This window comes from Gracilinanus agilis, chromosome 1, assembly GCF_016433145.1.
Source record: "Gracilinanus agilis isolate LMUSP501 chromosome 1, AgileGrace, whole genome shotgun sequence".
NCBI classification, from domain to species: Eukaryota; Metazoa; Chordata; class Mammalia; order Didelphimorphia; family Didelphidae; genus Gracilinanus; species Gracilinanus agilis.
In genome coordinates, this window is record NC_058130.1 from 165,215,669 (window position 1) to 165,243,310 (window position 27,642).

At 38.7% G+C, this 27,642-nt stretch overlaps 1 protein-coding gene across 1 annotated transcript in view; it reads left to right on the forward strand.

The window, feature by feature from the left end:
- Positions 1 to 27,642, forward strand: part of DNAI1 (dynein axonemal intermediate chain 1) — a 309,175-nt gene that overhangs the window by 104,379 nt on the left and 177,154 nt on the right. Inside the window, exons 4-8 of the mRNA XM_044678118.1 lie at positions 3,240 to 3,366; positions 3,689 to 3,804; positions 8,652 to 8,774; positions 10,419 to 10,478; positions 13,761 to 13,895. Coding sequence (XP_044534053.1) covers positions 3,240 to 3,366; positions 3,689 to 3,804; positions 8,652 to 8,774; positions 10,419 to 10,478; positions 13,761 to 13,895 — 561 coding nt within the window. The remainder of the gene's footprint in view (positions 1 to 3,239; positions 3,367 to 3,688; positions 3,805 to 8,651; positions 8,775 to 10,418; positions 10,479 to 13,760; positions 13,896 to 27,642) is intronic.

Genomic DNA, 27,642 nt, shown 5'->3' on the forward strand with positions numbered 1-27,642 from the left:
ACCAGACTCTTCCCTCTCTCAATGACTTCACTCATTTTTATGAGTGTATATGCTGGTAAAGCCCAGATCTATCCATATCCATCCCCAATTTCTCCCATGTGCTTCAATCCCACATTGCTGGTGGACATGTTGGATAGTTTTTGATATTTCAAACTGGACATTATTGGAGGCCTTTCAAATTCCACCCACCTTAAACAGAACTCATCTCTACTGGTTTATCCCATTGCCAAACCTACCCTTCATTCAAATTTCCCTATTCTTTTTCCTAAGACACTATGGTTTTACTTCCCCTCCCCCAATTACATACAAAAATAGTTTCCAACATTTTCCAAAGAATATTGAGTCTTGAATTCACTCCCTCTTTCCCAAAACCCTTGTGATGATAAGCAATCTCATGTAGATTTTATATGTGCAATCACGTAAAAATTTTTCCATGTTAACCCTTTTGTGGAAGGAAATTTGTATTAGAAAATGTTTTAATGAAAAAGTTTTCTTTGGTTTGGATGCATACTCTTATCAGTTCTTTTTCTCTGGAAGCAGATGACTATTTTTATCATGAGTCCTTTGGGATAGTTTTGGATCATTGTATTTCTGAGAATGTTCATTGTACAATAATCCTGTCACTGTGTGCAATGTTCTCCTGAACCTGCTTATTTCATTCTGCTTCAAGTTCCAGGTTTTTCTGAGCTCTTCCTGCCTATCATTTCTTATAGCACAATAGTATTCCATTTTGTCATATACTTACTTAGCCATTCCCCAATTGATGAATGTTCTCTCGTTTTCCAATTATTTGGCCCCACAAAAAGAGCTGCTTTAAATATTTCTGTACATAGGTCCTTACCCTCTTTGTTTTTTATCTCTTTTGGATACAAACCTACTGATAGTATTGCTGGGTCAAAGAGTACATACTGTTTTATAGCCCTTTGGGCATAGGTACAAATTATTCTCCAGAATGATTGAATACTTTTCACAACTCTCCCAGTAGTTCCATTAATGTCTCAGTATTCCCATATCCCCTTCAAGTTTTGTCATTTTCATTTTCTGCCATAATGGCCAATCTGATAGGTGTGAGGTGGTAACTCAGAGTTGTTTTAATTTGCACTTTTCTAATCAATAGTGATTTAGAGCATTTTTTGGTACAACTATAGAAAGCTTTAATTAGTTTGTCTGAGAACTGCTAGGTGTTCATATCCTTTTACTATTTATCAACTGGGGAATGAATTGTATTCTTATGTATTCATCTTATTTCTTTATGTATTTGAGAAATGAGGCCTTTTATTAGAAAGACTTGTAAAAACATTTTGCACCATCATGATTACTGTGTATTACTCGTCATCCTATCTCTCCCTGTTTAAATTTCTGGCCAGCACTTTACCTATCTTTTCTATCAGTCCACCCCATTCTCTTATCACCTTCCCTTCCTACTGTCCTGTAGAGTAAGATAGATTTCTATACCAAATTGATTATGTATGTTCTTCCCTTACTGAGCCAATTTTTTTTAAACCCTTACCTTCCGTCTTGGAGTCAATACTGGGTATTGGCTCCAAGGCAGAAGAGTGGTAAGGGTAGGCAATGGGGGCCAAGTGAGTTGCCCAGGGTCACACAACTGGGAAGTGTCTGAGGCCATATCTGAAAGATTATGCTCAGTTTTGTTGGGCAAGTGATTCTTGGTTGAAGCCCTAGCACTTTTGCCCTCTGGAATATCACATTTCTAGGTCCTCTTATCCTTTAATGTAAAAACTGCTAAGTCTTGTGTTATTCTTACTGTAGTGCCATGATAATTGTTTCTTTTTGGCTGTTTGCAATATTTCCTCCTTGACCTGAGAATTCTGGAATTTAGCTATAATATTCCTGGGAGTTATCCTTTTGGGATCTCTTTCAGGAGCTGAATAGTGGATTCTTTCAATTTCTATTTTGTCTTCTGGTTCTAAAATATCAGGGCAATTTTTCTTGATGAATTCATGAAATATAATGTCTAAGCTCTTTTTTTGGTCATGGCTTTCAGGTTTCCTATTAATTCTTAGATTATATCTCCTGTATTTCCTGGTCAGTTGTTTTTCCAATGATGGATTTCACATTTTCTTCTATTTTTCCATTCTTTTGACTTTTATTTTTTCCTTTCCTATATTTTTTCCATGATGTCTCAGGTAGTTATTAGCTTCCACTTGCCCAATTCTAATTTTTAAGACATTATTTTCTTGAGTGACCTTTTGTACCTCCTTTTTCATTTGGCCCATTCTACTTTCTAAGAAGTTCTTTTTCTCAGTGAATCTGTGAAATTCTTTTTCTATTTGGCCAGTTCTTTTTTTGAAAAAGTTCTCCTCTTCATTGAATTTTTGTGCTTCTTTTACCAATTGACCTATTTATTTTTAAGATATTAATTTCTTCAGTATTTTTTGTGCTTTCTTTAACCAAACTATTGACTCTTTTTCATGATTTTCCTGCATCACTTCTCTCACTTATTTTCCCAATTTTCCTTCTATTTCTCTTATTTGATTTTTAAAATCCTTTTTGAGTTCTATATTCTTTTTGGGCTTAAAAGCAATTCATATTTTACTTGGAGGCTTTAGATGCAACAGTATTGACTTTGTTGTCTTCTAAATTTGTGTTTTAGTCTTCCCTGTCACCAAGATAACATTCTATGTCGAGGTGGTTTTTTTGTGGTTTGCTTGTTTCCTTTTCTTTTCTTTTAATTTTAAAAATCTGTGAATTTGGGGCTCTATAACTGAAGTGAAGGCAGCCCCATTCCAAGCTTCAGCTTCTTTGCACAGCTGCATTCAGAATTGGCACTGGGAAGAACTTTCAGTTCTTCCAGGGTGGTATGATATGAGGAGAGGTATATTTGTCTCCCTCCCTCCGAGACCTTCAAGAGTCCTTCTCTTTGTTCAAAGTAGCTCCGGTAGCACCTTATATATAGGCAACCTTCCCTGATCCCCTCAAAAGTCAATGTCCTCCCTTTATGTGTGTGTATGTGTCCTTGTTGTCTCTAGTATTGGCATGTAAACTTCCTGTGAGTAAGGATTGTTTTATTTATTGTATTTGCTTTTCCAGCACCTAGGAATACTGATCTGTCACACTATATGAATGACCTGTGACCTTGGTATCAAAGCATTAGTAAGACATTTCCTAACTAATTAAGGCTTTACTTTATTTGCTTTGGGGGAAAAGGCATGTACCTAATTCTTTCCTCCTATAAAATATTGAACCTACTGATTTGACTCCCTATTTTCCCTCCTTAGGAAGGGACATTTAAACATATAAGTTTTGTAGACCAACTAGCCGTCCACTTCAGCTTGATTGGGAACATGATCCCTAAAGACTCAGATGAAGGAAGACGGCAGAAGTTCCGAGCAGCATCAATCACAGGTAGGCTTTCACTTAACCCAGAGGCAGCTGTGAAAATTGTAGGTTCTCTTTTCTTTCAAACAGAAACATAAAAGATGACAGAAAGTCAGTCTTCAGCTATGGAAAAAATGAAAGCTACCGATTGTCTGAAGCTTAGGTCCTGTGCCTCCCAGACTTTCAGGGGTGTCCTTTGATGACTCTATTAGCAAGGTCGAATTATCAAGTGGTTTTATAGATGTGAACCAGTAAAAAGACTTGAGTTTGAAGAATATGAATTCAAGGCCACATAAATGGGTAACACTTAAACAATTGTCTTTGTTTTTCTTTCTTTTTTTTTGGAAAGGTTCTCAAGAGACTGTAGTACCGCCAACTGAAGAAGCAGAAGGTGGTGGTGAAGGAGAAGGCGAAGGGGAAGGGGAAGAAGGACCAAAGGAAGCCGGGAGTCAAGCAGAGGTTCAGGTAAAGTATTCGAGCCCAGAACTGTAGACATACTGAATGTTGGAACTAGAGCAACCCGAGCAGCTGCAGGCTCAACAGGCTCATTTTACAGATAAGAACACCCAGGAAAAAGAAGTAACTCACCTAAGGCTTTCCAGATAATTAGTGCCCCAACTGGAACCTGATTCAGCATACACTGATTCTCTTAGGAAAATCCTTTCAAGTTGAAAGAAATTCATGTATTGGTTATATCAAGGATCTCACCATGTTCTAAATTATATCAGCACATAAGATCATGCCCTACCTATATAAGATGAATGTGCTAAATACTTCCCTTTTTCAAGGATCTGGGATTTTGTCAGTCTGGATATTTTCCCTGCTGACACAGATTGCAAATCTCTTATGATTTAGAAAACTATTTTTCAAGGGGTTTTCTCTCCAAAAAAAATCCATCACTCTATAGCCAATCTGGGGATGAGCCCTCATGCACTTAGCCCTCCTGGGCCACTTGCAGAGCTTTTCAGATGATAAGTATCTGTCAGTTGGCATTCAACTAGCATAACCTCCAGATCACAACAAAGCTTCAGAATAGGGCCACAGTACAATCTAGTTATAATAAACATTAAGTAAACATAAAATTGGCAGCTGGGTGGCTCAGTGGATTGAGAGCCAGGCCTAGAGACTGGAGGTCCTAGGTTCAAGTCCGGCCTCAGACACTTCCAGCTGTGTGACCTTGGGCAAGTCACTTGACCCCTATTGCCCACCCTTACCACTCCTGGGCCAAGGACGGTCCCTAGCCCGGATGAAAAAGGAGGAGGGTTGGGCGTGGGGCTAGCAACCCCACCCTGTAAAAACTACATCTGCTAAAGAAACTGCAACCTAAAGTAGGGGCAGCTGGGCTAGCTCAGTGGATTGAGAGCCAGGCCTAGAGATGAAAGGTCCTAGGTTCAAGTCTGGGCTCAGACACTTCCCAGCTGGGTGCCCCTGAGCGACTGTGTGACCCATTGCCTACTGGTTGTGGCCCTATGCTCCTAGATTGGAGTCCCAGGATAAAAAAAAAAAAAACCATAAAGTTATAATTTTGTTTTCCACCTATGGAAGTAGAAGAACTTAAGGGAGAGAAATATCATTCAGATAGCTAAGATCATTTAAAAAAAGAGAATTGGATTGACTAATTTTTATTCACTTAACATTTACTGAATGTGTGTAGTGTGTACAAGACTCCATGCTAGGTGGAGAAAGTAGAGAGGAGGGTTGATGGTTCAAAGAAGTAGCTTATGAGACTTACGGTCAGGTTGAAAAGCTGAGATGCATTTTACAAATGACTGAAACAAAGCAGAAGGTGAAAAGTATCATCAGTGAGGGGGCAGTTGGGTAGCACAGTGGATTGAGAGCCTGATGTGGAGCAGGGAGGACCTGGGTTCACATTTGACCAGGCACTTGGCCTCAGACACTTCCTAGCTGTGTGTGATCCTGGGCCAGTCACTTAATGCTGTTTGCCTATCCCTTGTCCTCTTGTCTTAGAGTTAATGAGACAAAAGGTAAGGTTTTTAAAAATTAATTAATTTAGAATATTTTTCCATGATTCCATGATTCATATTCTTTCCCACCCCTCCCCCTTCCCTCCCTCCTTGAAAGATAAGGGTTGTTTGTTTTGTTTGTTTTTGTTTTTTTAAAGCATCATTGTCGAGATGTAAGCATAATACAATGAGAATTCTTGGGAAAGAGATGTTAAAAACAGAGATTCTTGACCTTTTTGTGTGTCATGGATCCCTCTGGCAGTATGGTGAAGACAAAGAACCCTCTCTCAGAATAATATTTTTAAAACACGCAAAAAGAAATACATAGGATTAAAAAGGAAACCAATGATACTGAAATATAGTTATTAGCAGTTGTGGTGGTGTCATTTTTTTCCATTCTCATCTGAATCTTTCTGATCCCATTTGAGATTTCTTTGAAAATTTCAAAGAAAAAGATTCTGGAGTGGTTTGTCATTTCCTTCTCCAGCTCATTTTAAAGATGGGGAAACTAAGGCAAATGGTGTTAAGAGACTTGCCCAGGATCACACAACTAGTAAATATCCGAGACCAGATTGGAATTCAGGAAGATGAGTCTTCCTGACACCAGGCCCAATGATCTATCCACTGTGCCACCTAGCTGCCTTTATTAGCAATTACCCACCATAATTCCAGAGGACATGCTGAAACATGCTTCTTTCTTTCTGACAGAGGCAACAGCCTTAAGGGGCAGATCAGATCACCACATCTATTTTTTTGATCTGGCTAATGAGGAATTTTGTTTTGTTTGTTTAGGCATATTTTTGATAAGTTCCTCCCCAACTATGAGAATGAGAAGAAAAATAGATTATGTGACATGGAGAATAAAAAGTAATAGAAGACAAATATATTTATTAATATGCATAATTATGCATGGGCCCATAAACTCATCCTATACATAATATGTATGTATAATAGAATATATAAACTGTATTACACTTGTATCTCTTCTATGTGTTTATATAATATATCTACATCTACACATATAAGCTTTTATATTCATATATGCATATGTACATGTGTGCATAAATACACATACACGGGGTGTGTGTGTGTGTTTGTGTGTGCGTGTGTGTATAGAACAAACAAATGAGCCCAGGTTAAGAGCTCTTAATTTTTAAACCTTAAACTAAAAAGACTGATATTGAGAGTTTGAAAAACTGAGGTTTCCTAAATGCTCTTTAATTCTCATTAAATTTTTTCTCCATCGGCACCACCCTGAACCCCCACCCACATGAAGGATTGCTGGAAAGCCGAAGAGCATGTACACAGGGAGGGAGAGCTGGGACCCTCGTTGGGCTACTTTCCCGCAGGTGACCTGGGTAGGCTGATCACGCATGCATGGCATGAATGAGTTTTAAAGCAGAGGCAGAGCCAATTGTATCCCTGTATTTGAAGACAGGAATGAGACTGCTAGAGAATGAAGTAGGATGGAAGACAGGAAACAGAGCAGAGCAAAAATATACAAATATGAACTGTTTTTATTTACTAATAACAGAGAAAACAACTCTAAATGACCCATTGAGCATGTGTTCATTTTGTGATTCCAGATTCTTTCCCTATTTGGGGGCATTTCAACCTCAGATCTGACAAGACTGTACGATTCTCTAACACGGGGGTCAGCAACCTTTTTGGCCATGAGAGCCATAAACGCCACATTTTTTAAAATGTAATTTCGTGAGAGCCGTACAGTGCTCACAGTGCGCGCTCCTGTAACAGTGCCTGAAAAAAAATTGACTTTATGGCTCCTGCAGAAAGAGCCATATCTGGCCCTCAAAAGAGCCAGATATGGCTCAAGAGCCATACGTTGCCGACCCCTGCTCTAACAGCTCTAATGCTTTCCCCTTTGAGAGGAGAGCAGGGCAGAGCAACTGGCCCAGGGAAGTACTAGGAGTCTAGAGGATTGTCCCTACACAAGGACAAGGTTAATGGGAAAGAGCTTTAGAATTATAGTTTAATAATTTATGGCATCAGGCAGCAAGCCTGGAGTCAGGAAGACTCATCTTTCTGAGTTCTAACACTTCCTAATTGTGTGACACTGACAAGTCACTTTGTTTGCCTCAGTTTTCCCAACTGTAAAATAAGCTGGAGAAGGAAATGGCAAACCACTCCAGTATCTTTGCCAAGAAAACACAAAATGAGGTCTCAAAGAGTCAAACATGACTGAAACAACTGAACAGATAAATTCTTTGCATTTTCTGTTGGGTTAAATGAAATATATCCTAAGCCTTATATTTTGTTAGCCTGAATGCGTGCTTGTAAACTATGAACCTTGAGATAGAGAGAAGACAGATATTAATATTACTAGAAGTTCTTTCTGGGGACCTAAACCTTAGAGAGTTACTTAGTATAACTGAACCTGCTCCTTGTAAATCTAAAGCCGTAGTAAAGTTCTGTAAAATTCTTATTTAGATAAGTTTCCAAGGTGATATTTAAGCAACCAGGTCTTCCTGACTCCAAGTTCCTCTCTCAAAACATTATACCAGATCTCAGATACTAGTACTGATTGTGTGATCATGGGTCAGTCACTTGATCTCTCGGTTTCTTCTTCTTAAAATTTGGATAATACATATATTACCCTTGTCACATGATGATTGTAAGGAAAGCACTCTGAAAACAGCGATAGGATTTATTGTTGTTATGATTTATTGAATAAATGCTCCTTATTGAAATGCTGCTGACTTTTCCATCTCCCAAAAACAAATATCTTTTTTTCCTCTTTATCCACCCCTGATTCTTTGTATTCGTTCATTGGAAGGATATGATTCGGAAAACAAATGATCTTAGAGCCATTTGTACCACAGATTCACATTTTAAGGACATTGATAAGCTATCGAATATCTGGAGGAGGGTGGCCATGTTGATAAAAGACCTCAAGATTGGGTCTCATGAGGATTGATTGAAGGGCTGCCGAACAGAAGAAGAATTAAAATTCTTTTTGTCCCCAGACTGTAGAATCAGTGAGTGAAATTTGCAGAGGCTGATTTAAGTTTGATGTAAGGGGGAAGAAATTCCTAATTGAAACTAAAAATGGAATGGGCTGCCTCTGGACATAGTGAGTTCTGTCACTAGAGGGTATCAAGGAAACACTTGATCCATCACTTGCTTCCTGGGAATGGTGTGTGGTGATGTACCAGAAGCACTTTGAAATCCTTTCTAGCCAAGATTCTGTGAAATCTGTTCCATGTTTCCTTTATTCCTCACCCGGTCTCCATTAGACTGAAGTTCAGTTGACTTTCAAGGGAAAAAAAAAAACAGTCACAGTGATTCTCTCTTAGCTCAAAAGCTGAACATTGTTTTGTCCTTTTCCAGGCGGCTGAAGGGGAAGCAGAAGGCGAAGAAACCATCACACCTAGAAAGCCAAAGGAACGGAAACTCACCAACCAGTTTAATTTTAGTGAAAGAGCATCTCAGACATTCAACAACCCTTTACGGGTAAGGCACAACACTAAACCCCACCCACAGGTCTTCTTTAAAAAAAAAAAACAACAACAACAACCCTCCCCAGATATACCCAAGGATACACCCAATCCAGGAGTAACAATCTGGGTATCATCATCACCACCATCATCTCCAATAATAATTATTTACTAAGTTCTTATTAAATACAAAATATTCAGGGTGAGAGTGAGGCTGTAGAGATACAGAAATACATTAGGTAAGCTTAATTGACCTCCAGGAGCTTAAAATATCATGGGAAAACTAGTTGCATCAATGAAAAGAGACCTCTAGCAATTCAAACTATAGCATATACTTAGTGCCATTTGAATAGTGCAACAACAAATGCTACAGAAATTCAAATGAAAAAGAGAACACTAGTGGTGAAATAGTTGGAAGAAACTTATTATTATTATTATTAACATGCTTCTATTGAGCTTTAAGATTTACAAAGAACAGGGGCCTTGTGAGACTCAAGTTTGGTTTATGGGGGGAAGTCATGGAAAATAAAATGATCGCAGTAGGGGCCAGATTATAGAATATTTTGAATGTTAAGGAAAGGAGATTTTATTTTTTTGCAGGAAGTGGGGAATCACTGAAGGTTTTTGAGCAAGGGCATGATGTGTGAAGACTTTGGTTTTAGGAAGATTAATCGAGCAGTGATATAAAAAATGGATTGAAGAAGAGAGAGTAGAGGGAGCAAAACCAATAAGATAATGACATCACCACTGTTCTGGAGGGATTCAAACTGCTGCGTTGGGATCATCTGAATGATAAGAACACTAAGTTACCCCATATGGAGTCCTAGGATTCCTGAAACAGAGCAGAGATCTTGCTCAGAGAACCAAAGGCTAAAATGTATCTAAGTTAGATAGGAATTAGGACCACTAATCTTTACATAAGAATCCCTGTGGTCTCCATATTGACTTAGTTTTAAAAAATATAATGTTATCTATGTTTAATTTTTATTTACTTTATTAAAGATTCTCCAATTCCTTTTTCAGTTAGTTCAGGCTATATTTGGAAAGGTTGTGGCCACACAGGCATTGCCAGCTGTATGTCCAATACCTCCAATCTAGGAAGCCCCACTTTTTGAATCTGGACCTGGAGGAAATCCATCAGAACTCCCCCTCAACGTCTAACCTCCTGAGAATCTATACCAATCCACCTTAAGCATATTCCATGTTGAAGAGTGCAATACTATTTCTCTCAACTTGCTTTCTACAGGACACTTTTTTTTGAAATGCCCAGATAGAGGTGGGAGAAAATTTAGAAATCTGAATCCATACTAGTTATTTCATCCATCTTCTCCAGCCATATTTCCCATGAGTTCACGTGAAATTTCCTGTTCCAACTATACTTGGATAGTGTTCTATTTTTTTTCTGTAAATGCTAAAGCAGTGATTCCCAAAGGGGGAATGACTGCCCCCTGGTGGGTGCTGCAGCAATCCAGGGGGAGTGGTGATGGCCACAGATGCATTGGCGGGGCGGTGAATAACTGTAAGAGGGTGGTGATGGTATGTGACGGGGGCGCTAAGTAATATTTTTTCTGGAAAGGGGGCAGTAGGCCAAAAAAATTTGGGAACTACTGTGCTAAAGTATTTAAAGACGTATGTTATTTCTTATCTTTTTTTTTTCTAGGCCCGAGAGTGTCAAATGGAACCTCCCCCTAGAGCAACCTTCTCTGCCACAGCTAATCAGGTAAACCTGCTTTGGCCAACTTAAAGTCCCAAGGATGGCGTATGGCCTAATTAATATAAAATGGCTCCCTGTTATTCCCTGCTCTAATATAGGACTCATTTTACCTTTCACTGCCTCTGTTTCACACTTTTTGAACTGGGGGATATCCAACCCTCTCAGGGTTTTTAAATACACTGCAAACTCAGTGAGCCCAGGCTGGGATCCCTTCTGTCTTTTCAGTGGCACCTAATGTGTGTTCTGGCTGCTCTGATACTTTAAGTACCCTAGAGATTCATTTTGCTGTCCTAGATTCCGGTTTGCACATGATGCCATCATATTTAAGGAAATGTAAAAATTCATTTATGTATATGAATTTATTCAATTACATTACTATCATAAGCCCTGAGGTTGGCTTGGAAAAAATTACTCTGAAAAGCTTTGCTCCTGATTATGTCTTAACTAGAGATCAGAGGATGTAATTGAAGTCCTGGGTAATGTGCTGATCTCTTCTAGGCTGAAGGAGGTTTTTCTGGTAATGAGATGATGGAAAGATTCTGAGAACCAAATTGCTCAATAAATCAAACCATAACTTACGTTTTAGATGAATACATTTAGAAAAGTGCAAGCAAGACATCTTTGAGCCTTCTGTTTGTCTTTACAGCAGTTTCTGCAGAGTGGTATTTTTTTCTTCCTTTGCAAAATGAAACCAAAGAATTATCCTGCCATGTCTCCATACTTGTTTCACTGGGCATTTGAGGAATGTTTATCTTGGGGCAATGGGAGGGGCAAATAACCTCAGGAGGTCCTAGAGACTATAATAACCCAGACAACCCCCTAACGTCCTCCCAAAGAGGACTCTGAAGGGCTGGCACAGGACTTACCAGAGCTTTTTCATTTGGATTTGATTCCAAGTCATTTTTGCTGGTAGTAAATGCTTTTAAAATATAGAGAGCAGGATTCAGAAAAGAACATCAAAATGAGGATTCGAAAGTACATCTATGATGGTGGAAAGCATTTAGCTCAGAGGATGTATTTCTCATGTCCTTCCACTGGTTCAAAACAGTTCATTCCAAAAATAATAATAATAATGGAGTTTTAAAGATAGATAAAAAGAAATTTTAAAGATGCTTGTTGATGAATACACAAGAAAATATGTATGCCCAATCTAATCCTTTGGGATTAGAGTCTCCAAAATTGTATATCCCTTGAACTCACCTTATCTACCCACTCCACTGCCAGCCCCTAATGATAACATCATTAGCAAAAGCCTGGAATGAGAATGAGGAAAGACTTGGATTTGAGTCCTGCTTCCACAACTTACTTACTGTGTGGCCAAGCACAAGTCATTTAACCTCTCTGAGCCTCACATTCTCCATCTGTAAAATGGACACAATAGCTCTAGCAGTTCCTACCTCCTAGCGTTGTTATAAAGATCAAAGGAGAAATATTGTGTGGCAAAGTACTCTACAAGCCTTAACATGCCAGACCGAGTCAGTCATTTTTATCTCTTTACTGATCCCTGAAGTTTTCAAGTGATGACCCTGGCCTGGTGTGATGGCGCACCTAACTAGGCTACCAGCCGTGTGGGAGGCTGAGCTTGAACTTGGGAATTCTGAACCTTCAGGTGTTAGCACTAAATTCAGCATTGATACAGGGACCCCTAGGGAGGGGCAAACCAGCTGGAAACAAAGCTGGTCAGTATTCTAAAGAGATCAGAGGGGAATTGAGCCCAAGAAGGGCCCTGTGCTTCGGCGGGGAGCAAGGTGGAAAGACCCAGCGTTCTAAGTAGATCAATAGATAGACAGAACAGACGTTCAAGGAAATGAATGAATAGATAAATACATGAATGAATGTATGAATGAGTCAATCAATAAGTAGATAAATAAATGAATAAAATTTAAGCCTGCCCCTTCTGTGGCTAGTAGAAGCATGATTTCCTCTCCTCCTTTTTCTCCCTCTCCCCACCTCTTCCTACTTGGGTTTCTAGGGGAGAGAAAGTTGGAATCATTCCAAAGGCAGCATTAATACAGGAGAGCTATAGGAAGTCAAGAGTTTGGCATCCCAAACAATAGTCGCTGCCAGGAAAATAACCCATGGTTTTATAAAATCTCTATTAGAGTGCTGACTGTCTCAGGGAGGAGAGAAGGGAGGGAAAGTCAGAAGAAAGGAGAGGATTTGGAACTCAAAACTTTAAAAAAAATGAATGCTTAAAAATTTGTTTTTACATGAATAGAGGAAAAAATAAAATATTATTTTAAAAAAGGATAACCCATGGTTTGCTCCTGCTGCGACGTTAAGTATCCCCAGTCTGGGTTATTCTTGTGGCAGATGACTGATATTGGGAAAACCAGGCCTCCTGATCTGCTGCAGTAAATACTGCACTTCTCCAGTTTCCTCAGCCCCTGAGTTGCATTCTCCATCAGATCATTTACAAGGATGGCCCTTGTAAATGTGACCCACATTATTCAACAGAGCATAGGATGATTAGAGTTGCAAGGGTGCCTAAAGATCATCTAGCCCACCCCCTTCATCTTACAGATGCTACTTAGCTATCTGGGTGGTAGAGAGCTCAGTGGTAGAGTGCTGGGGCTGCTTTCAGGAAGGCCTGAGTTCAAATTTGACCCTAGCCAAATTATTTCACTACTTTCTGCCTCCATTTCTGCATCTGTGAAATAGAGGTTATAATAGAACCTCCCAGAGTTGTTGTGAGGCTAAAAACCTTAAAGTGCTTTCTAAATGCTGGTAATTATAGATGGGGAAACTGAGGCCCATCGAGAAATGATTTGACCAAGGTCACATTGAGGCAAATGCAACAATCGAGATTTGAAATTGTCATTTTCTGGCTCCAAATCTATCTACCACATAGCATTGCCCTCCTCTCTAATTTATTACTGTTCTCTCCCACTCCACTTTTAGATCTGGGTTTCAGACACCTCTTGCTGAAAAGGTTTAGTAAGTACTATCTATAACTTTCTAACACAGACCAAGGAAACCAGGGTGGGATTAAGGCCTCATTTTGTTCTTAACCCCCAGGAAAGAATTTTGTTTTACTTTTTTGTCATCACATTCAGAATCCTGCAAATGATCAGAGAGAATTAGAGCTTAAAAAAAAGTTTTACTACTGTGAGATAATTTATTCCATTTCTTGCTACCTACCAGTGGGACTAGGTATTTTAAAAATGGTCCATGCCTGGCTCCAGCTGTGTGTCACTACATGGCCTTTGGATCACTTAATGAGGGAGTCCCGTTATTTTAAAATTACATTTCCAAGTATAATTTCTCTCTTCTTTCCTTCTTGTTCAGTGGGAGATTTATGATGCCTATATGGAAGAGCTAGAGAAACAAGAAAAAACAAAGGAGAAGGAGAAGGCAAAAGCCCCAGTGGCTAAAAAACTCGAGAAAAGAACAACGAGGAAGAAGACATCCATGGAATCCATGGTACTGAGTGGGACTCAAATCCTTCTGACCTTATCTGGGTGTTATCTTTGTGTTTTTTTTTCCTTTAGTCCAGCTATGACCAAAATAGTGATACTGGTGCCTAGTCCCAAAGACAGGACAGAAATCAGTTTAGCCAGCATTTGTTAAATGCCTACTATGTATACCTAACAAGTGTTTCCTCATTGAATAAAACTCTCTGAAATGCACCATATAATCTGAATTGTGAAGCAACGAAAGGAAGAACAAGAAGAGACATGTAGATGCTAGGAAAGAGGACCCAGAGGCAATAATAGCAGCCACAAGAGAAAAGAAGACAGACTGAACATGGGGGTAAGGGGTGGGATACACTATTTCAGTAGGGCCAGGAATTCAGGAAGGGAAGAAGAATGAAAGAACCCTGGGATAGAAGGCTAAATCCCTTTCAAGGACTCAAGAGTAGGAATTGATGACCCTAAAGACTGACTGTGGTCCACTAAGGACTAAGGCCCAAGGCGAGGCCTGACTTCCTTTGAATCTTTATTGTGAACCCTTGAGAGATGGGCTAACCTGATCTGTTTTTTAAAAATTATTAATTATGTATTTACTTTTAATTTTATTAATAGAATTTAATTCTAGGTATCTCAGTCTCTCCTTCCCCTTCCCACATCATAGAAGGCATCATCCTACAAACAGATATAGAGATATAGATAGATATATAGATTAGGTCTTTTGGGTTTCCATTTTTCAGTTCACTCTCTGGAAGTAAACATTCACAAGTTATTCTTCAAATATTAAATCTGGCACTCTGTATGATGTTCTCTTGGTTCTACTCATTTCAGTCTTCATAATCTCATGTAATTCTTTCTGTTTTAAAAAAATTAATCTTCTCATCATTTCTTATGGTGCAAGGGTTTATGAATACTTTTTACCAGAGCTAATGTTCAAGTATTGAAATAAAAGTAATGCTATTTTTCTAAATTCCCTTCCACGAAGAAGGGCATAGAGAAACTTGCATTGTAGCCTCCCGTGTTCTAATTCCTCAGGTTCAAGTTGAAGGAGACCTTGGGGCCAGCAGGGATTCAGGACTGGGGGAAAGGAGTAGTTATTCCTATTGCAGGGATCCACAGACTCTGTATTGAGTCCAGGGGTTAGTAGAGACTCCCTTAAAGTGAGGAAGACAATAAAGGACACATTTTATAAATTCACATTTTTAATTCCAGACAATTTCCTATTTTGTTCCATTTGTGTCAAATCGAATCAAATATATTTCAGTGAAGCCCTGGAACCTAGTACAGTGCCTAGAATACACCATTGTTCAGTTGTTTTCAACCCTATCCTATTTTTTTGTATTGTGTGTGCCAAGATTCTGGAGTGGTTTGCCATTTCCTTCTATAGCTCATTTTATAGATGAGGAAACAGGCAAACAGAGTCACACAGCTAGTAAGTGTCTAAGGCCAGATTTGAACTCATGAAGATGAGTCTTCCAGACTCCAGGTTGGGGGGCTCTATCCTCTGTGCCCCCTAACTGAATATAGTGGGTGTTTAATAAATGCTCCTCCATTGATTGATTGAAGACTCAAGAGTCTCTGTTCTCTGCACAGGGAATTCCATTTTCAAACATTGCCCAAGGGGTAGAATTGTCTCAGTCCTAGCTCAGCCCAAGGTCCCCTTTCTCCATACTAAGTAAACTCGGCCAAATAGCTGCTCTCTGCCAACAGTAGTAATATTTACTGTGATACTGAAGCGTAACGAGAGTTTTATTTACTTGTAGATTCCTGAGTGCTTGAGAGAGACTGGAAATATATTATGAAAGAGGTGAGGGAGTGATTTGGGGCTTTAAGAAGGTTTTTAAGATAGCTTATTGCCTTCCCTTATTTAAATGCTCTTTTCCACTTATTCATTGCTACCTAATTATCAGCTATACCTCCACTCTTGATTACTGGGACATAGAAGACAGTGTCTCTTTCGGCAGTTGTGATTGTATGACTAAGCTCCTTTCAGAATGTCTGAGCTAATGACCTGGTAATTGTGTTCCTGGCTTCCCAATGAAAAACTAAAGTGCTCTGCTAGCTGTCAACAAAGAGAAACTTAACAGCACTTAACTGTTTCCTGACAGCCTTTATTTGGTCTTCTGCTGAGCAGCTCTACTTGTAGTTTTCAATAAATTGAGGTAGAAGGGTCAAGGGGGGGAATGCTGGCTCCCTTTAGTTTGAAAAATCCTCTTCAATAGGAGAAACACTGCTGCTGTCATCAACACCAAGCGACACTGTTGAGCACCTAGGTTAATGGAATGCTTCTGAATGATTCTTCTGCAAAAAGGAAATTTATTGAAAGAAAAATAACAAGATCATTCCCCGGAAGCTCTCAAAAACTGTCAGAAGGCAAACAAAACTTCTATTGTTAGTTAAATGTTTCATTTTGATTATAACAGTGAAATTAATGATATAGCAAAATATTTGCTATGGTCATTTTGTTCAGAGTGATAGCCTAATCACCTTGTAGAGTACATTTCTGCCTGTTTTATAGGAGTTGGAGCATAATTGTATTATTTTGTATTTTGGGGTATTTGCTTCTGTGATTATGATTTTTAAAAATTATTTATTTGAAGTTGTTGGCCAGGAACACAACTCCCAATGATCACTTTGTTATCCCTACGGGAAAATATGATCTACTTTACACTGCTCCACTTCATCACTTAGCCTCCAGGACTGTATTGGGACCAAAAGTGGAAACTGACTGATTCCTTCAGAATCACAGAGACTTTTGTGGCCTTTAGGTAGAGCTGGAAACGTGCTTCTCAAAGGAAGACTGAACGGTCCACTTTAGAAGAGTTCATGTGTCGGCTGAAGATCAGTAGATACCAACAATATAATATTAGAACAATTGTCATAAACTTTAGGACCTGCAGAGGTTTGGAGGAAAAGATATTTGGCCAGGAACACATGTTTATCTGTAGCTTCATTTCTCTCCTGTTGTTTTTATTATTATTATGAATATAGGATTGAGAGGGGAAAAGAGACAAGTGCATTGTTCCCAAATGCAAGACAGCAGTTGCATAGATCCAGCTGACTAAGAAGCCACCTGCTCCATGGCAGGTTTGGGAAAGGAATAGTTGGTCTCTCAAGCAGTAACATTTCTCTGCTATGATTATGCGTGCCAGAATGATCTGAGTCATTCAGGTGCAGGGTCTGGATCTACAACTATTCAGAGTGATATACAAATAGGATTACCTTTTTGTTCACTTTCCCAGGAGCCAGCAGTGGTCACCTTTTACTGAGAAACAGAACCTAAACCAAGAGTGGACTTAACATTGGCTCTGAAAGTCTTGTGGCCTTCACATCTAGAATTTTCCTTTGTTCTCTCTTAGGTGGGCCAGTGGATCGAGGTATGCTGGTAAAATATTCAAGTCCCTGTCTAAGGTCAGGCAGGAAAGCAAGACTTGAGCGAAGATATGTTTTATAAGTATAAATCGGTGGACACCAATAAAACTGATACTGTGAAGTGTTGTTGATATTGGTTTGGGTAATAGTAGTTTTGGCAGATCATGCAAGTTACTATATTGGTTACCCACTTGGCTTCATCCAGAATCAAGAGCCAGGACAAATTCTGTTCTAGCTAGTAGCCAAAGTCTGAAATGTACCCTGAAGCTAACTGTCCACCTTGATCTTCCTTGCTGAAATTCTGTCCTTGCACAGCTGTCTGGCCCAACTCAAAGGTTACCTCTTGAGTCCTACAGCCAGATGTAAATGCTCCCTTTTTTGAATCCTTTTAGCATATACCTCTATTTTCAGTTCAATTCTGTAAACATTTGGGCAGCTAAGTAACATAGTGTATAGAAAGCTAAAACTAGAGTCAGAAAGACTTGAATTCCAATTTAGCCTCAGAATGTGAGCTGTGTGTCGCTAGGCAAGTCACTTAACTTCATTTGCCTCACTTTCCTCATCTGTAAAATGAGCTGAAGGAAATGACAAGGAATACCCAATATTTTTGCCAAAAAAATCTTATAAAAGGGGTCACAAAGAGTGAGACATGACTGAAAAATGACTAAATAATAACAACATAGGGATAAAAATGACTCCCCAGTCCCTTACCCTGAAGGAGTTTATAATCTAATAAATGGATAAGACATGGACAGAAATAGTATGACAAAAGGTAAAACAGGAGAAGGGCATAGGGGAGAGGTCCAGGTGCTGTACTGAGTGCTGGGGACCCAGAAAGGGGCAAAAGATAGTCCCTACCTTCAAGGAGCTTACAGTGTAATGTAGAAGACAACAAGCAATGAAATCTGTACCTGCAAACTATATGCAGGATAATTAACAAAGGACAAGCACTGGAATTAAGATGGTTTGGGAAAAACTTCCTGTTGAAAATGGGGTTTTAATTGGGACTTTAAGGAAGCCAGGGAATCTGGGAGACAGAGATGAGGAGGGAGAGCATTCCAGACACAGGGAACAGCCAGAGAGAATGCCTGGAGCCAAGCAATGGAGTATCTTGTTTATAGAATAGCCAGAAGGCCAGTGTCACTGGGTCAGAGAGGACATGTTGGAGAATAAGGTGTAAGAAGACTGGAAATATAGGAAGAGGCTGGGTTATGAAGGACTTTGAAAGCCAGAGCATTTTGTGTTTGATCCTGGAGGCAAGAGGGAGGCACTGGATTTTATTGAGAAGGGGAATGACATGGTCAGGCTTATGCTTTAGGCAAACCACTTTGGTAGCTGAAAGGAAGATGGACAGGAGTAGGGAGAGACTTGAGGCAGGCCGACCCCCCAGCAGCTATCCCAATAATCTAGGCATGAGGTAATGAGGGACTGCACCAGAGTGATGGCAGTATCAGAGGAGAGAAAGGCATATTTGACAGAGATTACAAAGGTAAAATCGACAAGGCTTGCAACAGATCAGATATGGGGCGGGGGGGGGGGGTGTGCGGTAAGGAATACTGAGGAGTGGAGGATGACCTCCAGATTGCAGTCCTGAGAGACTGAGAGGATGTTGTTTCCCTCTACAGGAATAGGGAAGGTAGGAGGAAGGGCAGGACTCAGACAAAAAGATAATAAGCCCCATTTTGGACATGTTAGTTTAAGATGTCTACTGGACATCCTATTCCATTAGAGGGAAAAGCCTGGAAGCAAAGGAATTAGTTAGGAAACTATTACAAAAGACCAGGTGATAGGTAATTAGAACCTGAGTGAGTTGTGTTGGCAGTGTGAGTGGAAAGGAGGTAATGTGATGGATTCAAGAAGTATTGCCAAGACAGAATCAGCAGGACTTGGCAACTGCTTAGCTGGCAGGGGGCTAAAGGAAAGGAAAGAGGCAGAGATGACTCAAGCCTAAATGATGGCTGACGAAGAGGAAGGTGGTGCCAACAAGAGAAATAAGGAACATGAAAGTGGAGGGGGGCAGGCTGGGGGTGTGTGGGAGGGGGATGATAATGAGTTCAGACACAGAAATGTTGAGTTTACCATATCAACACTATCTTGTGAACTTTATCAGCCTCCCTTCTGGTCCCTACAATTGCTCAGATGCATATTATGTCCTCTCCATTAGACTATAAGTTTCTTGTGGATAATTATTATAATTTATATATCTTCGTATCCTTAAAATACCTTGAATGTGATCAATAATTGATCAGTTTATAATTAAATGAATCCATCAGAGCAAGGAAATGATTAATTATAATGGTTTGTTAGTAAAAGAAAATACTGGAACATTTATCGAAAGTAGATATCACTGCAAACTCAAAACGTGTATTTATTTTTCTTATATTTTTTAGCTTGACATGGTGGACACTTTTCAACCAACACTCAAATCCTCCACAAAGTACATCTTGCTAAATATCTAAGGCTTAACAAAGTGGTTGCTATTGGTAGTACATTCAAGATATTTCTTTTCTTTTTTAAAAAACCCTTACCTCCCATCTTAGAATCAGTACTGTATACTGGTTCTAAGGCAAACGAGTGGTGAAGGTTAGGCAGTGGGGGTTAAGTGACTTGCTCAGGGTCACACAGGGAGTGTCTGAGACCCAGATTTTAACCCAGGACCTCCCATCTATAGGCTTGGTTCTCAATCCACTGAGCCACTTGCCTGCCCCTAAAACATTTATTTTCAAAGCACTGTGATGAACTGCTCATCATATCTAATTTTATTTGCCTTTGGTGAGAAACCCTAGCGTGAAAATCCTTACCTAGCAGACTTTTTAAATGGTAGACAATCCAGTTTAGGTGGGTTGGAAGCCAATTTGTCATTTGGTCTGAGAGTACAGTAATTAGCACAGTGGCCAGCACATAAATGCTTAATAAATGCGTATTCCCTTCCTCTTCCTCTCCCTTTCCAGCTTAGTCATATAGTCAACTAGATCGTTGACTTCAAGACCCCAGGGTCACCTGTCTGCCATAGTGAAACATTGGGAAAGGACTTTACTGGAGGAACTGTTATACATAATCACTCCAAAAGCCCACGTAACCAGACTTTGCAGAGTAACTCATTTCTTAGATGCCCTTTCTTCCTTTTTTTATCCTAGTCATATCTCTAGCCATGCTAATTAAGCCTTCCTTTGAGCCTGGAAAAATCTGCTACTTTCCACTGGAACAGGCTGCTCTGCATTTCACTTCCAATCTTGATTTCCATATTTACTTTCTTGTCATTGACAGCTCACTTTGTTGACCAGTATTTTTTTAAATACTTGATGTGTATGCACCCTATGCAGAAGAAGACATAGTCTCTGTCTTTGAGAAGGACTTATATTCCAAATAGGGAGGAAGAATATAAATTCAAAGAGGAAACTAGAGAACATTACAAGATAAGATATAATCAAATGCTAAATTATATTGCTATAAGAATACGAAGGAGGCGCCCCAGAATAGACATAGAAAAATCTCCTGGAGAGAATGGGATGTAAACTAAAGGATAGAAAGGTTTCTTTGGGAGCTGTCTTGGGACTCTTCAGAATAAGTGGTTGTCAGTCCAGAAGATTATAAAAAAACCTGCCATATCATCAAGGCTAGAATCAGGAGGACCTAGGTTTGAATCTGGCCTCAGACACTTCCTAGCTATACGACCTGGGCAAATCACTTAACCCCGTTTGCCTAGCCTCTACCCTTATGTTTTAGAACTGTTACTAAAACAGAAGGGAAGGAGTCTTAAAAAAAAACCTGCCATATCTATAGCAGGTTGCCTGACTGCTTCCATTTTCTCCCACGTGTGTCTCTTAGCTGCATCATATCCTGTTGTATTCTTGCTTATATAATTCTTCATTTTGGACTGTAAGCTAAAGATAGAAAGCTGTAAAAGCTGTGAGATTGAGACTCCAATTCACAGAGCATATGAATGTCTCTAAGCATCTGATTTGATGACAAAGTGACTTTGGGATACAGAAGGAAGCTTAAGTGATGCCATATGTTATCAGAGGAGAGCTTGATCTGGCCATTCACTACTCTACCTGAACAATTCCAGTGGCTTCCTCATGCCTAACGAGTAAAATGTTAACTCCTCAGTTTAGCTGTTAAGGTCTTACTCCATCTTGGCTCCACCCTATCTCTCCATTATCATTAGACATTACTCCCCATGTGATTCAACCAAATTGTCCTTCTCGCTGTTCCTCCTATATGACACTCTAATCTCTCATCCCTGTGCCTTTACCTTGACTGCCTCCCAGGTCTGGAATGCCATCCTTCCTTGTGTCTACTTCATGGAATCCCTCTCTTTAAGATCTAGTTCAGACACTGTCTTCTACATGAAGCCTTTCTTGATGGCCCCCAACTGCCAGATCCCTCTCTTCTCCCAGATGATTTTATGTTTGTGTGTATGTTGTTACAAGTAAAATTTTACAAAAAGGCAAACTGAAGCAAGTTTTCTGAGCAAGATAACATTTTATTATCAGGGAAAGAACCCGAGAATAAGATGGGACGATGGCTACCTCAGTTTCTAGCCAAAGACCCCAAGTTAAAGGATAGTTCCTCTTTTATAGATTTTGGGGAGTACAGAACAAAGAACAGAACAGGGAAATGACATCATGGAGTTGAGGACATAGCTGATGTGAGGAGAATAAAACAAGTGGTTGGAAGTTTGGAAAAGAGGGGTAACAACAACCCTTCCTTCCTTTCTGTGACTAAGAAGCGTTCATTGTTTGAGTTCAGCTGCCAGGTTTAGAGATAATGGGTCAGACTTTTTGGAAAGCAAACCAGACATCATTGAAGGATAGCTTGGTGGTATAGGCCAGACTCCCTCATGTTCACATCAACCTCCAATGTTGGCAAAATTCCTCAAGGCGATTAGCAAAAGAACTGGATTTCTGAACTTAGCCCATTACAGGTCAGCTGAATTCTGAACTAAGTTCAGAGACAGAACCATGACTAAAGCAGTTACAGGAAAAAAATCAATTAATTTTAAGTAAGATAAAATTTAAAATGATACAGGATCAGTCTTGATCTTTTCAATTCCCTCTTTTGATCAATGAGAAGTATAGCTCTCATGGATCACTTATCTATAAACTAATCCTATAAGATCTTTAATATAATAATTATACTAATGTAAGTTTTTCCAGTACAACATCAGAACTGGCTTTAACATAGAAATTAATGTACAATTTTAAAAGAATTAGAAAGCAAAGGGCAATAAATGGCCATTCACCAAGAGTAGGCTTGCCAACAGTCAAGTGAACCAAGAGGAGTGACTACTAGAGATCACTCAAGGGAGGTAGTTGTGTACAATTTTCCTGATTGGTTAATGTAAGCATAACAAAGACGGTTAATTACAATATCAGTCATACATAGGAAGAATAGTTAAAATCATGGGCTCATTTTTAGAGGGGAGATTAACATGTTCCCAAGTAACTTAAGAAAATTTAGATATTATTAAGCAAAAGACTAAAGCAGGGGTCAGCAACCTTTTTGGCTGTGAGAGCCATAAACACCACATTTTTAAAAATGTAATTTTGAGAGCCGTACAGTGCTCACAGTGCGCTCCTGTAACAGTGCCTGAAAAAAATTGACTTTATAGCTCCTGCAGAAAGAGCCATATCTGGCCCTCAAAAGAGCCAGATATGACTCGAGAGCCATACGTTGCCAACCCCTGGACTAAAGTAATATTTAATGATCAACAATATTCACATCAAGCCTTTTAGTATCCCTGTAACCCATTCACCATATCCATTTAATCAGCACATTTCATCTTGGATCCCAACTGTCCCATGTAGTCATCTATTCTCTGGTAACATCTCCTCTTGGACATTCTGGAATAGATCTTGTTCTTACCTGTAAATTCTTAGATATTCCTGCTAAAATTTTTTTCAAAACAGATTTCAATACACTTTAGTGGAGCTTCTTAAATTCTACTTCTCTAATAATTAGTTTGTATGATAAAAACAAGCTCACACCTTGTGGTTCTGATTCTACTAACAGTAGATCTATAGGAAAAATATCACATTAGGAACCATAGTTGACTTGAAATTTCAGAGAATTTAACTTTTTAAAATATCCTTTGCTGTTTCTATCCTTAGATTCTATCCTTAATTAAACCCTGTATTAATATAAGCACTGCCAACAATAGACAAAAAAAAAACTTTTTAAAAAATCTATGAGGCAGGAGCAGCTAGGTAGCATAGTGGTTAGAGTACCAGGCATGGAATTGGGAGGACCTAGGTTCAAATTTGGCCTCAGATACTTCCCAACAATGTGACCCTGCACAAGTCACTTAACCCCAATTGCCTAGTTCTTATTGCTCTTTGGTCTTAGAATTGATACTTGGTGCTGATTCTAAGACAGAAGGTAAGGGTTTTGTTTGTTTTTTAATCTATGAATCTCTGACTTGTAAAATGGGCCTTTCTGCTTAAAGATTTAATTTTTACCAAAGCAGACATGTAAACTAGGGTTAAGTGTGCTTATCTAAATTAGCATTGACTCCATTATCGCTTAACTTCTGTGATGTGAGGTAAGAAATTGTTACATTTATATACTTAAGAAATTTAAATAGCAACTTAGAAAAATCAAAAGCTAAATAATTTAAAATATCACAGAACGGAGTAGCTGGGTAGCTCAGTGGATTGAGAGCCAGACCTAGAGACAAGAGGTCCTAGGTTCAAATCTGACCTCAGACACTTCCCAGCTGTGTGACCCTGGGTAAGTCACTTGACCCCCATTGCCTCGCCCTTACCACTCTTCTGCCTTGGAGCCAATACACAGTATTGACTCCAAGATGGAAGGTAAGGATTTAAAAAAAAAAATACCACAGAAGGCAGAGGTCTTAAAAGTACTTACATTTCTGACAACTTTTTAAATTACATATATAATCATTTGATCTTTTTGCTAAAATTTTTATTCCAATTAATTTTCTATTTTTACTTATTTATAATTCACTCAAATTAATAATTCCCCCCTTAGAGGAGCAGAGATTGATAAGGATCAAATTTTACCTGAAAACAAAAGTAACAACACTCTTTAATAGAAGATGATCTCTAACACAAATGAACATGTTTAAAAGTTGCTAATTTTATCCCCGTGATAACAAAGACGTTATCTTATACACAAATAAATAACTACAATCAGGTAGATGACAAGTCCAAATACTCATCTACCCAGGAGTTTAGAATATAGAAATGACTATAATCTCATATTGAAAACAGTAAACTTCTAAATTGTTGCAATAGGATTTCATATGTTAAGAAAAAATTATACCCTAACTTGTCCTGGTTAGAGAAATATGCTATAAAAGAAAGAAGCCAGGACATTACTATAACAGCATCAGTAACGGTCTTCTGGCCTGAGCCCAAAGGCCTAGTAGGATAAAGCTTCCTTAGTTCCATTTGATTTCTGATAAGAGTAATAGTTAAATTTTAGAATAGCCAATAAAACAACAAAAAGGTTCAGGTTTAACCAGATGGGGAACAATCTTTTTAAAAAACGAAGTAAGACAAGAGAAACCAAGTCAAGAAGATTCTACCTTTGGCCATGCTAAAGTCCCTTTGTTTTGGTTTCTAAAAGATTATTACAAAAATGAATAATATGGAAATAGGTATTGAGTGACAATACATGTATAACTCAGTGGAACTGCTTATTGGCTCTGGGAGAGGGGAGGGAAAAAGGGGAGGGAAATAACATAAATCATGTAACTGGGAAAATACTTAAAAATTTGGATTTCTAAAAGTAAAAAAAAAAAATCAAATGGAAGAATTTTACATGGTGGTGATAGGGTGCCATTGGAGTTAATTAAATGTGAGGAAGATGACAAAAATAAATGGATAAATAAAATAAAGTTATCCCCTTGACTTAGCCCAGGGACAGGCATCCCCTTTACCAGTGATGGGCAAACTTTTTAAAGAGGGGGCCAAAGGAAAGGAAATGCTCATCTGTCAGTCTGTTTCTAAGGCAACTCTTTCGAAGTTTCATTGTATTGTATCCTACTCACTGTATTAGTCAGATTAGGAATAATGTCATGCAGTCAGAACATTTCAGGGGGCCCGCATCTGGCCCACCAGCTATAGTTTGCCCATCACTGCTACAGATTCTCAGATTGCACTCCTTTTCTAGTGACCCATAGCATTTACCTCAAATGGTGGATTACTGACTTTAAAGATCAATCAGACAATTGTACCTGAAATAAAAATTTAGAATAGTACCAGATTACAGTCCCAAGAGACTTTGTCTCAAATAACAAATTTCACTAATCATGCGTAGGGCTAGAAACATTTGTTATTACTCTCAAGTTGAAGTAAATTAGTTTGGCAATAAAGGATTATCAGGCCTTACACACTCAACTTCCTTTTCTTCTATTATCCATCCTAATCAAATACAGCTTAAAATTTATCCTGACATGAAAGGAAATCATTAGAATACATTCTGAAAGTTCATATAGATAATAAATATGATCATTTACATGAAAAGAACCCATTAAAAAAGACTAATAGAAATGTCCAGATGGCTGTTAAGACTATGTTGGTTCAAGATGTAACTTCAGTATAAACTATCTGAGATATAATTCCATAATGTTCATAATTTCAAATCATTACATAAATAATTTCCGTACTATAAACATACTTTTTAAATCTCTCCCTCTTTTTTCAAGGAATGTTTACCATGGGGGAAGGGATCCTGTTCTTCTAAGTAGAGCTAGTCACAAATTCTTTCACAGGGCTGATAAGATTTTCATGACCTTGCTCAGGCTGACAGGTTTACAAATAAGAGATCTTTACAAAGTCTCTCTCCCTCTCACTTTTTCCCTTCCATAAAGAAAGCAATTGTTATTTTTCCTTTATAAAATATTTAAATTTATTAAATTAAATACTCAATAAATTTTACATTATGGCAATAGCCTCTAATAACTTAACAATGTCTTAGTGTCCAAATTAAAAGGAGTTAAATTTCTCAGTGACTTAATTTAACATCCTAAACATTTCTCAAACAATAGTTTCTTAAAAGTTACAAGAAAATTTAGAAACATAATAATATTCATAATTCATGAATTTAAAACAGAAAACTTATTAAAAATCAGATGGCATGAATATAGTCAAATGCATTTCCAAATCATCTAACATAAGAAAATCATTCTATCACAAGTGGCTTTTAAATTCACAATCCTCAGAACTTGGAAAGGTTTTAGTACGTACAAAACACATTTCAATAAAGACCCAATTAGCAAAAAGATAACATATATATATATAGGCCAAATGAAAGTATATAAGACAAGTGAATTTCACAGTAAAATTACTAAGGAATATATAATATTTTAGTGGTTTATTCTTAATTGTTTTGTTGGGTCAGTTCAGATAGGCTAAATATTATGTCAGTGATGACAAACCTATGGCACGGGCCAAAGATGGCATGCAGAATCCTCTCTGTGGGCATACCTGCTATCATCACCCCCCCCCCCAACCCTGCAGTTCATTACTAGAAAGCCAGCAACTGAAGACATTCTTCACTTCCTCCACCCCTCTGTCCAGTAGCCAATGGGAGTGCTTCCTCCCTCCCCTGTCTGGGGCAAGGGGTGGGGCCAGGGGACAAGGTGGAGGACAGGGGCGGGGCACAGCACTTGGTCTCTGGTGGGGGCAGAGGGGCACAGTACTTGGTCTCTAAAAGGTCCACCATCATTGTTATAAGCCATTATTATTAAAATTCTTTACTTGCAAGTAAGGTCTTAAAGCTCTGCAATATACAGTTGAAGACATCTCAAAGATGCCTCTGCTATTTCAGATTTATAGGAAAAAACATCATTACTTATTGCATTTCTAAATGAACTGTTTTAAACAAATATATATCATTCTTTTAACAGCTAAACCTATAACCCACAAGAATCCAAATTAAAAAGAATTTACCATTTTAAAAATATTTCCAATACAGTGAATAAGACACTATCTTCACTCATGACAAATGAGGTAACTTGACTTCAGAATGCATAACTGAGGGCAGGGGGCAGCTAGCTAGGTGGCTGAGTGGATTGAGAGCCTGGACTAGAGATATGGAGTCTTAGGTTAAAATCTGGCCTCAGACACTTCCTAGCTATGTGGCTCTGGGAAAGTCACTTAACTCCCACGACGTGCTTACTTCTGTCTAGCCAACTGCTCTTCTTCCATGGAACCAATACAGAATATTGATTCTAAGATGAAAGGTAAGGGTTTTAAAAAAAACAACACATAGCTGGGGTAGTTAGATGGCACAATGGATAGAGCACCAGGGCTGGTGTCAGGAGTTATTTGGGTTCAAATTTGACCTCAGATACTTCCTAGCTGTATGATCCTGAGCAAATCATTTAATTCTTTTTGCCTAGCACTTACCCTTCTTTC